The 15,936-nt window shown below is 45.7% G+C and overlaps 1 protein-coding gene across 7 annotated transcripts in view; it reads right to left on the bottom strand.

The window, feature by feature from the left end:
* Nucleotides 1-513: 513 nt before the first annotated feature.
* The window catches only part of CNNM1 (cyclin and CBS domain divalent metal cation transport mediator 1), a 59,147-nt gene continuing 43,724 nt past the window's right edge, over nucleotides 514-15,936 (bottom strand). For 2 of the 7 annotated variants that reach the window (XM_025466852.3, XM_025466853.3), the window contains 4 exons: nucleotides 5,822-6,005; nucleotides 5,521-5,670; nucleotides 4,022-4,123; nucleotides 514-3,006 (listed from right to left, as the gene is read on the bottom strand). In XM_025466852.3, coding sequence (XP_025322637.1) covers nucleotides 2,927-3,006; nucleotides 4,022-4,123; nucleotides 5,521-5,670; nucleotides 5,822-6,005 — 516 coding nt within the window. In that variant the 3' untranslated portion in view covers nucleotides 514-2,926. Of the gene's footprint in view, nucleotides 3,007-4,021; nucleotides 4,124-5,520; nucleotides 5,671-5,821; nucleotides 6,006-15,936 lie in introns of those variants that run through there. The other 5 variants (XM_025466854.3, XM_025466855.3, XM_035707961.2 and 2 more) reach the window with 4 other exon arrangements.

Below are 15,936 nucleotides of genomic sequence, written 5' to 3'. Positions count from 1 at the left end.
ATGTCTGGCCCACTCCCCTATGACTTTTCCCAGCCTTTGGTTGGAAACCACCAGAGTTGTACCACTTTGGTTCCTCGCCAAAGGGTCTGCAGAAGTGAACCAGTGCATCCAGCACATCATCTCGGGGGCTGGTCTGGAGCTGTCCCCCCAGACTCTGAACTTGGAAGGTGCCCAGCCCAGTGCCTTGCCCGGGCCTTGCCCAGGGCTCAACGAATGCCAGAACTTCTCATCACCGACGGAGTACTTGTCCTCATTCACGTTCTGGCTTCTCATTTTGGTTTTAGTTTTCCTTGCTGGCATCCACTGCTGCAAAACCTTACCCATCTGGCGCCCAGAGGAGAACACTAGTGCTCCCCTGTAACCTGAACTGTGGACTCACATCTGGCCTCAAGAGCCTCGCCTCCTTAGGGGGGTGGGCCTCCGCTGAGACAATTCTGCATGTGCTCCTACTCAACCTGTGTCTCTAATGTGAAGCCACTTTAGAACTGAGCTATTCCAGGGGCAAGAAAAACATTCCAGGAAAAGCATTTTCATTTTATTTAAAAATTATTTACAATTTATTAATCCTTCATAAATGCTTTATTTCAAAATCTTTGTTTTTATTTTTATTTTTTAACCTGAAGAAAATCTTAAGAGAACAGAGCAGGGACTAGTGAGGAGAGTGGTGACAGGCTCCTTTGGGATTTGGCAAAGGGATGGATGTAATGCAATAGCAGTAGCCTGAGCCCCGTGGCCTGAGGGTAATGAAAGGAAGACTAGCCAGGCTGGCCCCCTTGGGCCAGTGGCCAGCTGGGCAAGAAGACTGATATGACAGTGCTTGCTCGAAACTCACTGTTGGCTGATTTTGGTCTCAGGTGCCCAGCACGGAGGGCTGACACTTTGCCTCTTCCTATTAGGCAGGATAGGTGTTGTGGGTGGGTGGCAGCTGTGGGGTCACCTAGGGGGTCATGCACCGCTGAGCCTCAGGCAGAGCCAGGCAAGGGGATAACTGATAATCATACACTGCTGGAAAGGGCATCTCCAGCTGGAAAGTCTTTCCTTCCACCTGCTGTGGCCCTCCAGTCTGCAACACCTGCTCTGGTTTGGTGGTGAAGAGAGGACAAAGTTACTGGGGGTATGGCAACAATACCCTAATCCTTGGGTGTGCCAAGGATTTCTGAAGACTTCCACTTCTTGGCGTGTGCCAACTTTCTCCATTTAATAAACATGAGAGAAGACGGCCTGTCTCTAAAAGTCTGTCTTGAATGGCCCCTTACTCACTTCACTCTGCATTGCAGAACCTTTGGGCTGACAGTTCCACTAGTTAAAATTTGTAGTTTTTAACCCTTTGTGGATCTGAGACCTTTGAGAATCTCATGAAAGCGTTAGCCCTCTGGACAACACTCATTAGAACACACACACTAAGTTCTGATGGTATTAGGGGTTTCACAGACCCTCTGAAGTCCAATAATGGACCTTCTGGGGTGACTGACCCCCAAATTAAGAACCCCTGAGTTAAAGGTTCCTTTGGGTAAGCATTTTCTTTTGAGATGCAAATAACCCAGAGGAATTATCAGTCTTCCCTTCTTCCCTTGTGATTACAGACTGAATGCGCGTGAGGGTGTGAGAGTAATGGTTTTGGGGGAAGGCGAGGTAAGCCTGGATAGTAAATCCCACGGAAAGGTTTGGGAGTGGTTTGGAGATTACTTTAAGTAGCAGAATGAGATCACTGGATCCCTGATAGAGGGAACTCAAGATATGGGAGATGGAAAGGGAGACAGGTGTCTTAAAGACAACCTTCACTTACTCCCACATTTACCCAAAGGTTGGTTGGCTGTATGGTTAGTGATCTCGATTTTATTCTCCAAGGAGGTATGTGGAGTCATTCTGCCATCTGGTGGTCATACTTTGAATTGCATCTGCTGTAACATCCAGGTGAAAAAACATCTAGTTAAATTCTTGGAATAAACTACACTTAGCTGACCTGCTGGGGGAAGAAGGAGTAAGGAATGGGGTGGAGTGGAGGAAAGGGATGAAAAAGAAAAGCAGCTCTTCAATGTTCCTGTGTAATGCACACTGAAGTCCCACGAAAGCTTGCATCCTTCTTGGCTGACCTGGGCACTCTTTGGTTTGTCATGGCTATACTTGCTTTAACAGCTTAGAATTTCTCTACCTAAGTTTTTGTTTGTTTGCTTTGATTTCAACTTAAAACTTGAAGTTCCATCTCTAGCTCCCAATTGGGTCTCTGCTCTCTGCTTCTCCTCTTCCAGAGCAGATATACTGATGGATCGAGAATTGCTGATCGGGAGCCAAAAAGATGTGTCCCTGGGAAAAAAACGGTGACTTGGAGGTTCCAACTTGTGGTCTTTCCATTCCAGCCGAGACACACTTCCCTGGCTGCTAGAACCCTTATCTAACAGGAAACCGGTCACCAACAGTTTTCTGTTCTGTAACATCACATGCCAACACAGCTGAGTCCCACTGCTTTCAAGTCCTGGAGGAATTCTCAGTGCATCTCCTGACCTAACCTTCATACCTGCTACTCCAGCTGCCTATGTGCTTGTCTGCCAGTAGCACCTTCTGAGCTAGGCTAAGCATGAAATATGGCATCAGGGGATCCCAAAGAACAAAAAGGGAGTCAGGGGTCCCAGAGTGGCATTGTCATCTTGGGGTCATTTCTTCTCCAGTCCTAGACTGTACTGTGGAAAAGACCATTCTAGCATGTTCCACTGGAAGCACCTCTATCCATGGTGGCCACAGCAGGGATCTGAGTCAAACTGGAGGCAAAAAGGGAAAATCTGCCAAACTGACAGCTAGGGGTGAAGAGGTGGTAAGGAAAGCAGAATGCTCTGTCACCTGTGGGAGGCCTCGGGAGACGCAGAAGATGGGAGGGTGGGTTCTCCCTCGAAGCTGAATCTCACATACCCAGCAAACACTGTCTGCCCTGTCATGTGATCAGAGGCATTAGATTGGAGTTCTCCTCAGAGGCTCTCTCTCCATCGGATGACCTCTTCCTTTTTCGACCACCTGGAAAACAATTTGTAAGGATCAATCTCTGGCCGGGAGGACATTCCTTGATCCATTCTCTCTTGGTGGCCCAACTTCTCTTCAAAATAGAAGCAGAAATGCAAACAAAGCCCCTGATAGTTTGGCAGGACTGCATCACATCCTGGCGCAGATATCAGCATATTTACATCTTGAAGGATTAGGACAACACCTTCTACCTGAGATGACATCTCTAAAAACCTAGACCAGTGTCAGTGGAATGGAGATTTCCCCAAATGATTGAGTAAAGCCCATGGAATACCTCAGGATCATGTCTGTCCATCCCCTGAAGGCCCTGGCCCACCTCACTGCCAGACACCTGAGAGAGGACTGATCTCACAGCCTCTGATGATCTGTGAGTCAGGGTTTCAGTGGGTGTAGCTGGGAGGCATGCTCACGGGTCTACACTCTTAGCTTGGAAACGACCTTCCTTCTGCATTAGGGCAGGTGGGGGTAATCACATAATTGTATTTAAGGATGGAAGGGCAATCTGTTCCCAGCTCTGCTGATTTTAGGAAGGAGTATTTTTTACCTTGTTCTTTTTGCTATCAACTTCCTTCCATGAACGGTATTACTTTCTTTTCTACTAGGCCTCCTGGACACAAATTCTTTTTTTTAAAGGACCAGACAGTAAATCTTATAGGTTTTGCAGGCCATCTGGTCCCTGTTGCAACTGCTCACTGCTGCCATTGTGGCTATGAATCACCATGGGTCTAGGATCCAGTAAGTCTTTCTTTATACAAACAGACAGAAGAGGGAGGTCAGGATTTGGCCATGGCCGTGGTTTGCAGACTCCTGTCCTAGACAACCACCAACTAAACGGGACACATCCCCCCATATCAAGGGCACAGTACTGGCCTGAGCCCTGTTATGGATTTTCACAGTTGTACCTCATTAGGGTCCCACAAGGAGTCAACGGTTCTCCTTCCAGGAGTAATATCCTAACATGCTTTTTCTAGGTGGTGGGAGGCTTTCATCTGGGTGAAGAGCTACTTACTTAAAGTTCTCAGCAGCTTCTTGCCCACAGTTTCCTCAAAGTCACTACTGCAGGGGCTGGTCTCTGTGTCGAGGTTGATATTACAACATTCGCTATCTGATGCTGAGAGAAAGGACAGAAGAAAGAACTCAAGAACTCTTCCCACCCTACAGACCTAGGGGTCTAGAAAGGGTGATTCTGACTGATATTCCTCAGTAGGTGAAAGTTCAAAGCCAGAGCCAAGTTATGGCCGCAGTGGCAGCCATAACAGGGATGGGTGCCTAGGGAACTGTGGGCTCTCATTAGTTGGCAAGGGGCATCTTAGTGTCACAAAAAGAACGAAGAGGTCAGGAGTGAGAATCCAACTATCCAAACATTACTTGGCAGGAGAGAGATGAAGAGGTCAAGATGTTCTCTGATCAGTATCTTTGCCAGACAAAAAGCACCTTTGAGGACACTGACATGGGGATGTCTCCTTCCAGTACTTGCTAGATCAATACTAGATCAGACAAGTCCCTTCTCTGGGCTTCAGAGTCCTCATGCAAGGTACCCTGTGTCACACAAGGAGGATGGACTAGATGAACTCCAAAGACTATCTTCACCATTCTTATTCCTTTGATACAATTTCTTGCTTCATGCTTTAGCTACCAAACTCAGTGTGTGAGGGAGAAAAAAAACACCAGTTCTAAATTCAGGTCCTGGAAAGCTGACTATGTATGCCTCAGATATTGAGTTAGCCACAAGTTCAAATGTTGTCTTACTGACCACAAAAATTGATGAGCACCTATTAGGTCATTGCTCTGGACTTGAGGGGTGTCAGACCATGGACTGGAGCAGGTCTAGGATGTCAGGTGGGGTAACTGCTGCCTTGTGGGGTGCATCGGCACTGCTGAAGGCTCGGAGAAGTATATCTTAGTGAGGAAAGTACAGGAGGATCTCAGGATTGGTGGGACACGGGGAGCTTAGAGCAACACCACTGCCAGGATAGAAGTGTTGAGAGTCTCAGAGGGAGGTGATACGACCTCAGGGCTCAGGACAAGTCTTACAGATCACCTCTAGCCCAAAAGAAGGGAAGAGCCCTGCCAGTAAGAATGATGGCTGACTTCAGTGTTCTATTCTGTAAGGTAGGTCTAATGACAACTACCTCATATTCACAGAGCTGTGATGTGCCCTCTATATGTGCTATCTCATTTATGCCCAAAGCTTCTTTATGACCTAGCCAACGGGATTTGCATCTCTTAACCTATTAAGGAAACAGAATCTTAGATGAATGTAACTTGCTAAAACTTGCATAGCTCCTAAGTGAAGGAGCCAGGATCCGAATTCAGGTGGAAACTGGCTCCTAACACCTCCTGACACATTGTCCTCCTGGGAGAGTGGATTGTCGGGCCTGATGAGGGGCTGGTGCTCAGTAAGTGTGAGGAAGTGGTAAATACTACAGGGAGGTTGGGGTCCCTCGTCCTGCTTTCCCTGGGCCATGCCAGTGCCTGATGGTGAGGACCCCGATTTCCCTCCCTGACCTGCTGTGGTGGGAACGGCTGCAGAAGACAGCGAGAGCTGCTGTGTGCTCTGCTCCTCGAGGTCCGTCATTTCCTCCTGGGTGAAGGCCATCTCCTCCATCCTCAGGTACACCACCTCGCTGGGGCTTCTCAGCCCATCTGAGCGGCTGCCTGGGGAGGACGGCAGGTGTGTGACTGATCTGCTCTGGAGAAAGCCTGAGACTCTGGCTGGCACAGGATGGCAGCTCTGGGCAGGGGTGAGGGAGGAAGGCGGGGCTGCCTTCACCTCGTGGCAGCCAGCCCACCCACCCAACTGACTTACACGGCAGGCTGTTCCTGTTGCCGAGGAGGGCGATGGCAGGGTCATCCTTGGGGGTCTGGGGTGTACCCCGGGTCGTGGGGGCTTTGGTGGAGTCTCCATCAGCGAAGGCCTCCATGTCGGGGGACTGGGGTGAGCTGTCCATGTGGCAGGCAGTGAGTGCATTCTGGTACTGCTGCCGTGTGATCTAGAAAGAAGAGGCAGAGGCAGGAGGAAGCTCAGGAGGGCTGAGCAGAGCTCTCTCTGGATGCGGTCAGCTTCTCTGAGCTCAGAAGCAGCTCTACTAGGGTGTGCTGGAACCCCCGACCTCTGTGGTCTAGGATCCATGAGCTGGGTGCTTTCCCAAGCTGTACCAGCCTAGCAGTTGAGGGACAACGAGTTCCCATTTTCATTTTTATTGGCTCTGGATTCCTCAGTGCACCTGGAGGAGCCAGACTTGAGAGAGAATGGAGGGTACCTTCAGTTAGCAGGGTAGCTGGCCACAGAGTTCTAAACGCATGCTACTATTGCCAAGGGCCCTCTTCCCAAGGGTGAGTTGATGGGGACTGTGGGGAGGGAAGTTCTGCTCCTGGTCCTTCTGTCAGGAAGCTGGAGGCTGAGGCCTGAGAACATTGCTGATTTGACTTGGCCCATGGCTGGATGTGGGCTCCTACTCCTATGTGGGAAAATTCTAGAGCAGAGGTCTACCCAGTCGTCTCCTCAGATCATGGGAGTCTTACTCATGATTTTCCTGATATCTCAAGCCTCACTCACAAGGAAAAATATCTGGAGAGTTAGGCTTAGCAGACCACAAGGGAGCTTCTAGAACTCCAGGTAGGAAAAGTAGGGATCAAGTATCTTTTCTGGAATATAGAAAGGTTTATCTGTCATCCCTGTTCTCTGTCTGCCTGATACCCCTGTTTTCAGTAAAAGTGGGCTGGTTTTTGCACTATCCAGTATAGAAACATGATACAATTAATCATTAAAAGGCATTGGGTGAAAAGTTACAATGGTACACAGTGCTACATCCTTCCCAAGGACCATGGCCTACACTGTTTTCCTTCCTTCTTTCTTGCATTTAGTTAGACAAATAGCAAAACTACAAACTGCTCATATTCCTTCTTTCTTTAGGGGAGGTATCACATGTGGGAACAGGAAGGCTGTGTGGCTGGAAAAGAGGGGATGGTTACGTGTTTCATGTTGGAACAGAGGTGGCTTGAAGCTGATTTGGTATCTGGCAAGGGCTCTTTTGACAGTGGGCCCTTGTCAACTGAGGATTCCTCAGCACCTGCTCTCCAGACCCTCCTTTCCTGGATGGCTGGGATGTGCCCCATGCTTGGCCTCCCTGGGAGCTGTCGATGATGGCTGAACCCAAGGCCTGGTGTCAAGCCTAGTCTGCTCAGTACTCACACTGGGTTAACTCACCATCACCTGTGGCTCATCCCACTCTGCATTCCTCACACACCAGTGTTCCTCCTTTCAGTATGGGCTGTTGCTCTGGACATTTTTTATTGAGTAGGTGAGTTAATTTTTCCTGCTTTATTATCCTCTGATGTTCTTCCTACATTTCCTAGACCGTATGGTCCTCCATTTACTCCAAAATGTTTTACAATTATTTAGTACTCACCCTGAATGTTAGGTCACAATCTTCACCAAAATACCTAACCTCAACAACCATTCAGGCAATGAATGTTTCCTCTTCATAAACAGAAATCTTCTATCTTCCCTCAAGATGGGAACTCATTATTTTGTTGGACATTATCAATCCTTTCTTCTCTGACAGACTTCGGGATATCTTGCATGAGGATCAAGCAAATTCTAAGCACAACTAATCTAATCACTAACACCTATTAAGAATGCATGTCATTTTGCAATCCTTATGGGACACATGCATGCAGAGATCCCAAGCTTCTTCTTGATAGTTTAAAACTGTGATTCTCAAACTCAACATCAGAATCACCTGGAGGGCTTGTTAAGACAAGATTGCTATGCCCCACTCTCAAGTTTCTAATTCATTAGATCTGAAGTGGGCCCTGGAAGTTTGCATTTCTAACAAGTTCCCAGGTGATGCTGATGCTGCTGGTTTGGAGACCACACTCTGAGAATCACTGACTTAAGACGTAGTTAAAAATCAAACACAGTTAGGGACACCTGGGTGCCTCAGTGGTTGAACATCTGCCTTGGGCTCAGGTCATGATCCCGGGGTCCTGGGATTGAGTCCTGCATCAGGCTCCCCGCAGGGAGCCTGCTTCTCCTTCTGCTTATGTCTGCCTCTCTCTCTTTTCTGTGTCTCTCATGAATAAATAAATAAAATCTTTAAAAAGAAAAATCAAACACAGTTTTCAGGTTTTTGTTTTTTTCCCCTTTTTTAAAGGATTCAAATGGATAAAGCAGCAAAGCATTAACTGGCATGGATACTTTTCAGGTCAAAATAATATGTTCTGTGCTTTATGGCGTGCAGCAATGGGGGTCTCCACTTAGCATCCGTCTAAAGTCTTCAATAGATTCAATGTTACTGCCGACCTTTGCAGCCCCTTTTTTGGGAAGTGAGAAGTCAGGTTCAGAAATTTCCCCAGGAGATCTCAACTCTAGAGCCTACCCTCAGTCTTAAGTCTTATCTTGAGTCAGTCACACAAAACATCAGGCATGTATTAGAGATCTCACAACCAGCCGTCTGTGATGCAGCCCAAGCTGATGGTTCAGGGACTTGAGTGCTTCAGAGAAAGTATCAAAGTGACATGCTAATTATTCATGCCTCCTGGGATGGTGCTTCTCAACCTTGGCAGCGCATTAGAATCACTTGGGAAGCTTTAAAATATCCTGAGACTCAGGCAACACCCTTAAGCAATTATATCCAAATCTCTGAAAGTGGGGCACAGACATCAGGATTATTTGAAGCTCCCTAGGTGATCCAGTGTACACCACGGGTGAGAGGCACAGCTCTGGATTCTTGGAAGTGCCCCCTGTAATCAATTAGTATTTTCACTCCCCCTTGATAATTGCCTTCACTGATGTTCAACTTTCATACTGGACCCCCAGCCTGGGGAGAGGGCTGAAATAAGAAACCTCCATATGAAGAACATAAACTCTGGCAAAACTACAGATGAAACCAATATTATTATTTCTTTCTGAATGCCTTCCATAGTCCCACAGAAATCTGTTTGATAAATCCGTCAAGAAATTACTGCCAGGAAAAAGCTCCTTTCTCTAGATAAATGATGTACTTCCTCACACCGGATGAGAATACAAATATCCCACTATATTTGCCCTCTTTGCTTTTATGTCCAGAAAGCTCACAGATAAATTTATTATTTACTTATGGTAACAAACTCATGCCTGTTAACTTTTTCACTGCATTTGTTTGCAATTTCTTTTTAGTTTCTTATTTAAAATATCATTGGGTTAATTTTGGGAGGGAAATCATATATATTACTGGAAGTGCTATAACTATCCTAAAGAGATAGGACTGATATTAGGATTTCAGATGTTGGTGGAAGCCCTAGTGCTAGTGTCATCTGTAAGAGCTTGCTTTTGCAGGTAGGGGTTAGGAAATGATGATGGAACCTTCCATCCATAGAGCGGATGATGGCTTACAGAGCACTGGGATATGTGCTATCTCCTTTGCTGTTCATAATGACTGTGTGGGGTACATATGAGAGCCCTTGCGATCCTCACCTTACAAATTAGAAAACAAGGCCCTGAAATGTTGAGGGATTGTCTAAATTTTGACAGTAAGCTTTCAGAATCTTAGCCAGTGCACTGTCTCCTAAGGTGTGCCCAGGAAAGTGCTATTCACTCTTTGGAGCCTGGAAGATGGAAGGGAAAGTGAGATGGTGGAACTCCGAGTTCCCAGAGGAGAAACTCCAGAGTCTAATAATGGTACCCCTGCAGCCTGGTTATTTTGGTTTAAAGGCCTTTATCTTGCTCTCCAGGGACAATTGATCTTAGCCTGGGCTCTGTACACTGTGAATGGATGTACCTGGTTGCACTGGGCTGTCTTTCACAATCCTTTAGGGGAGGTGCCCCAATAACTGCTTTGTATCTTGGGGTCTTGATGATTGAAAAAGAGCTGGCACATGGCCTGAACTAGTGTTACCATCAAACCCAATTATCTAACATACCCATAGTGTTCCAGAAGGCAAAGGTTTCTTTGGAGTCTTGCAGGTTCTCCTGGCTTAAAGGATGGAGAATTTTCCTAAATGATACTTGATAAGCTCAACAAAGCACTTGACATTACTCTTTTTGGGTTAACTACTTAGTTTAGATTTGGCTTGTAGATTAGTGTCACTTCTGCCACTTTCAAGCTGGGCAACCTTGGCCAAATCATTAACCTCTCTGAGATAATGAGAGAACATGAATTAACTTGTCATCCAACTGTTAGAAATTACTGTTTAAAACACATTCACACCCCATCTCTCACAAGTTAACTTTATAATGGGCATATACTTCAAAGAAAGGGGTCAGACCTACCATCTCATTATGTCTAAACTGTGGATGGCACATCATGAGGTGGGGCAGGAGAAGAGGTCCCTCTCCCCGGGAGTAAGAGTAGAGGTGCTGCCAAAGAACTAGATCTTAGGAAAGTAAATCCTTAACTAGAAAAATAAAGCAAAAGTAGGGGAAGGAAGGAGAATCCAAGTGGAGACAATGAGAAAAGGAAGCTGGAGAGAGGAGACATGGTGAGTGAGAGAAGACATGAGGGAGGGGGAAGGAAAGGGGTGTGTGCTGGTTTGTGAAATGGCTTCAGGGGTTCAGGGCTCTGATCACTGGTACATTAACTATGGTCCCCAAACCAGAAGCCTCTTGGGAGTGTTGCAAAGTGCTGTTATTTAGTTTATTTTTGGAAAGGTTCTGTCCAGGCGGCATGCACAGTGAACTGTGCCATTCTTTGTTCTTAAGAAAAAGTGATATCATTCTCCAGTAAGCTGGAATGAAGGATCCAGGAATTCCAAGACTCTTTAAGCATTGTTCTAGAGTAAGACAACGAGTGGGGAATAAAGTATTCTTTCTGATATTCCTTCCTTATGAGGTACTGAGTTCCCTATTATGGAGGTATTCATACAGACACTAGGCAACCGCTAGTCAATGGTGTTAGAGGGAAGATTCAGATGGCCACAGCCACGACCCAACAGAAGTGGGCAAAAGCATGGCTTTGTGTGTGGGGGTGGGGAGGGGTTACCCCATTCAGGGGTGAGGGCAGAGGTTGGGGAAGAACCTATACTGTCGGGTGGATGGTTGTGTAAAAGGAAAAGTACCATCCGCTGGTTGCTCTCTCTCTGTGTTTCACAGTCTTGCTTTCATAATGCTTCTTCTTTTTAAATTTAAAAAAGAAAAACAATCAACTACCGCTATGTCAATGTGTCACCTTCAAAGAAATTGTTGACAATGCACCACTCTAGAAAATGTGTTCAGGAAACAACCTCTCCCCAGCTGCATTTCTAGATTTACGTGTTACTTTTTTTCTCTTTCAGTTTTTTTTTAAAGTTTTTATTGTGATTCAAGCATTACTTTTTGTCAGTTTGCTCCCCCTGTTCAACGGTCCAAGATCTTCTTCCTATCTACCACAGTACTGTCCAATAGAAATATAATGAGTCCCACATGTAATTGAAAATTCTTTAGTAGTCACATTAAAAATAAGTAAAAACAAATAGGTGAAACTAATTTTAATAATATGTTTCATCTAACCCAACATATCCAAAAAAATTCACTTCAACATGGAATCAACATAAAATTATTAATGGGGAATTGTACATTCTTTTTTTTTTTATTAAGTCCTTGAAACCCAACATGTGTTTTTCATGTATAGCGCATCAATTTGGATCAGCCACAACTGGTGTGCTTGGGGGCCACTGGTGGCTACTGGTTACCATGTGGATGGCAAAGGTCTAGCAGACAAACCTGAAGCTCCCTGCCCAGTTTTGGTAATGTGGCCTTGCATGGCCAGTGGTACTCCTACTGCCTGCACAGAAGCACGGGGCCAGTTCAGCTTCTTCACTTCCACTTGAATGCACTGTGCCTACTTGCCTTCCACACGCCTGTTCATCGATGTCTCTCCTCCTAGTCTTTCCTAATTCTTAAAGGTCTCGCATATTCACCAGCAATATCATCCTTAAAGTAAGTGCCACACAGATTCATCATCAATTAGAGACTACCCTGCATAGGTCACTACAGCCTCACCTACATTTCTTCTCCCTAACTAGCTTTTACTCTCCTCATATGGCAGAAGTTATGTTTTACATTTCTTTAGAGTAGACCGTGGGGTCTAGAACCATTATTAATGCTTAATAAATGTTTACCGACTGCTTCACTGAGGGAATCAAACCACTGCTCCAAAGGCAACATGTTTTTATTCTCTCTTTATTACCATAGATACAACCATTTCTTAGCAATAGCTTGAGCTCAAGCTGTCTTACACGGTGAACAGTTAGGAACTCAAGCATCCTCTAAATTACGAAGAAAATGGAGATCTGTTTATCTTGAACCAGAAGTAAGTGTACTGTTCTGGACATTTTGCTTTAGTGGCCAACACGTCCAGCAGCTAGCCTTTGGCCAGTGTGCTGTCTCCTATCTTATGATGTTCTTCCCTCAAAGTACCACCCTGAAATTTAGGGCTTCTGCCACCAGATGGTGATGGGGCATCTTGGTCACGGTTACACAATCCAGACTCTAAGACATCTGCTGAATGGTCTGAGTTTAATAAAGACATTTACAAAATACATTCTTATAAAATTCATAAGGATGCTTTGATACCTTCACTCATAATTCACTATGATTAGTCACAGCTTTAATATCTCTCCCAGATAATCACTAGACACACCTTTCTATCTAATTTTGTAGCTTATCTTGGAGTCAGATTACTCCTGAACTTAATAAACACTGGAACTTCAGTCTGTTAGGCATAAAAAACCCTTGCAGGGATCCCTGGGTGGCGCAGTGGTTTAGCGCCTGCCTTTGGCCCAGGGCGCGATCCTGGAGACCCGGGATCGAATCCCACGTCGGGCTCCCGGTGCATGGAGCCTGCTTCTCCCTCTGCCTATGTCTCTGCCTCTCTCTATCTCTCTGTGTGTGACTATCATAAGAAAAAAAAAAAAAAAAAAAGAAATCTTAAAAAAAAAAAAAAAAAAAAAAACCCTTGCAAAAATCTTCCTGCAGCTGGTCACAGGGGCTTGGGCTGTGAGAACACCGCCCTTGCACAGTTTTCTCTTTAGCTCCTCAAAAGCTCTCCCTCTGTTAAAAAGGCAATGTGGGGTGGGTGGGCAGGTGGACCAGAGGAGTAAAAGGGCAGCCCAAACAATGGCCCTCACAAGTCTGTTACATCAGCAGAAAGGGATTTTTTTTTCCAGAAAGGGAATTTTAACTTTTATCTAAGGCATCATCTTAACGTATATTAAAAAACAAACGGAAGAGAACCAGCACCAAAATGAAACACATGCTTGCATTCAAGCAAGAGCGTGAACCCCTAAAGTTTCCTTCTACAGAACTGTTAGAATTGAAGTTTTTAAGAGACAGGGTCACAATTTGAAGGAGTTTCTGAATAATACTTTAATTGGTTTCTAGCCTCCCCTCGACTTCTAACATTTAGTCTTCTCAATGTCAAAATGTCAAGGTGGGTAAAAGGACCATGTTCTGTAATGCTCGGCTGCCTGGGTCACAGCAAGGTCCTCTGTCTTGACCAAAGGATGACCCCTGTGGCTGAGCTGACCCCGGGTTTGGGGTTCTTAACTCGCCTTCCATCTCACGTCGGGAAAGACACTTCCCTTTTACATTCCTCATTAGCTGTGAATGTCCCTTCATTAGGTTCTGGCATGGATGTCTAGGAGCTCATCTGTGAGTTTTAAGAAGATCCTTATAAACTTCATGCTAGGTGTTCCTCTTAACACATTCCTCTTTGAGGAGCTGCCCAGTTCATCCCCTGAAAGTGCTCTCTAATGTACGCATGCCTAAAGATGTTCCAGAAAACTCTGGGCTCACTGTGGTTGCTCATTAAATAGGATGCCACCCCAAAATCTCATTCACTTTCCTCCCCACCAACAAGCCAAATCCTCATTTTGATTTTCTAAATTTATTATATAAATAATGTTAGAGACTGAACGTTTGTGTCCTAAGATTCATATGCTGAAATCCTACTCCTCAATGTACTGATGTGTGGAGGTGGGGCCTTTGGAAGTAGTTGGGCTGTGAGGGTGGAGCCCTCATAGATGGAATTAGTGTCCTGATAAGAAGAGAGCTTGCTTCCCTGTCCGCCTCTTCCCACCACGTGAAGATACAAGAAGATGGTTATTTGCAAACTAGAACGAGGGCTCTCACTGGATCTGCTGGTTCCTGGGACTTAGACTTCCAGCCTCCAGAACTGTTGAGAAATAAGTGTTTGCTGCTTAAGTCGCCCCGACTGCTTAGTTCAGCAGCCTGAACTAAGACAAATAAGAAAATCTGAGAAAGAAACTTAACAAAAATGCCCAGTGCATGTACAGTGGAGTCCAAGTGGCTTCCGTCAGCCCGCATATGGCAGGCAACACTGCTGCTGACCCTCCACTGTCACTTCGCACCAGCCTTTGTCTTTGCACACCGTGTGCCAGCACTCAGGTCTGTGAACCACTAAGCTCTTTCTCACCTTTGTGCTCTCAAATGTTCTCTCCACCTCCCCTTTCAGGTCCCAGCAAAAATGTCCTTTTCTTAGCCTGCTCTGATAACCATTTCTAAAGCAAGCAGCCCCTTGCCAAGTCTGCCCAATCACTGTCTATCCCACCACCCTGTTTGTTTCCTTGGTAGCCTTTACCACTACCAGAAATTAAGTTCTTTACGATGTGGTTACTTGTGTATCCTCTCTGTCCCCCTCCTAGCATGGAAGCTCTAGAAAGACAGGAGCTTATGGTCTTGTTCATCAGAGTATCTTGTCAATGTCCAGGCAATGCCAAGCACAGTGTAGGCATTCAGTCAATATTTGTTGAACCCTGTGCTCATACTGTGACTTTCGAGTTCTTTTCCCATAATCACAAGACCAGTACTACAAACCCAATAATAGCTGTCAGAGTAGATCTTCTCTGATCCCATTTTTTCCTACCCCCACTTCTGAGGAAGGCCTGCAACAAGAGGGCTTCAGGGCTGGAAGCAGGGAGGGGAATCATGGGCTTCAGTTTTTCTTAGGCTCTACTTGATTGTCACATAGGATTTGTGAAGTGTTTCTAGTCATATATATACCCATGACTATTTGAGGGTTCATTCCCAAAGTCACTTCCCCCCGGGGCTCCTTCAACTCGGATTTCCTACAACTCTCCCTAGAGCACAGGGATTTGAGGGTTTGGGCTCTGGGGACAGAGAGACCCAACTCTGAAGCTTGGCTCTGCCACTCACCAGCCCTGTGACCTTAGATGTAAGCTCCAATGTCTCCATGTCTATAATGGGGATGGAAGTAGAACCTACCTCACTGGGTGGTGGTAGACTTAGTGGATCATTCAGGCAAAGGAGCTATAAAGCACATGCACAGAGTACCCCACAAACAGTTAGTACCCCACCTCACAGTCCAGGCTCAGCCCCTCCCTCTGGTAGCTTTCCATCTTTACAGTTTCAGCTCAGAGTGTTTGCAGAGTTCTGGAACACAGAAAGCCAGCCAGCACACACTGCTCTCCAATTATCAGAGCTTGTGTTCTGGACAGAAGGAGATGACCTCCTCCCACCTTTGTGATTAATATAGCTCTCATAATTCAGCCCACAACTGGGACAAGATTTATCAAGTGAATTCATTGGGTGGTTTGTTGGACTTGGATAAATGGGGGCTCACTCCTGATCTTTGGCCCAAGCATGTAACAGTTTGCAGAATGCTAGCAAACAAAACAAATAAAATAAAACCTATCAAAGCAAGAGAAAGGAGGCCATTCTAGAGGGTTTCTATGCAATCCCAATCCCAATTCCAATGAGGGATATGAAGAAACAGCTCCCCTCCTAACTACAAGGGAATGAGCATTGCTGCTTCTCTCTGCTGCATGTGCGAAGTGATGCTCCCCTGAGCTCCACACAGCCCAGGGACGGCTAAGGGTAGAACTGTTACATAAAGGGTTTTCAGTTAACATGCATGTCAAATTGCATTTTAGACTTGAAACAGTAAGGTGTAAAAATATACTATCATACTTAAAATCATAGCA

This window comes from Canis lupus, chromosome 28 (assembly GCF_003254725.2).
Source record: "Canis lupus dingo isolate Sandy chromosome 28, ASM325472v2, whole genome shotgun sequence".
NCBI lineage: Eukaryota > Metazoa > Chordata > Mammalia > Carnivora > Canidae > Canis > Canis lupus.
Note: the sequence above shows the minus strand (reverse complement) of the source record. Positions and strands in the feature narration are given on the sequence as shown.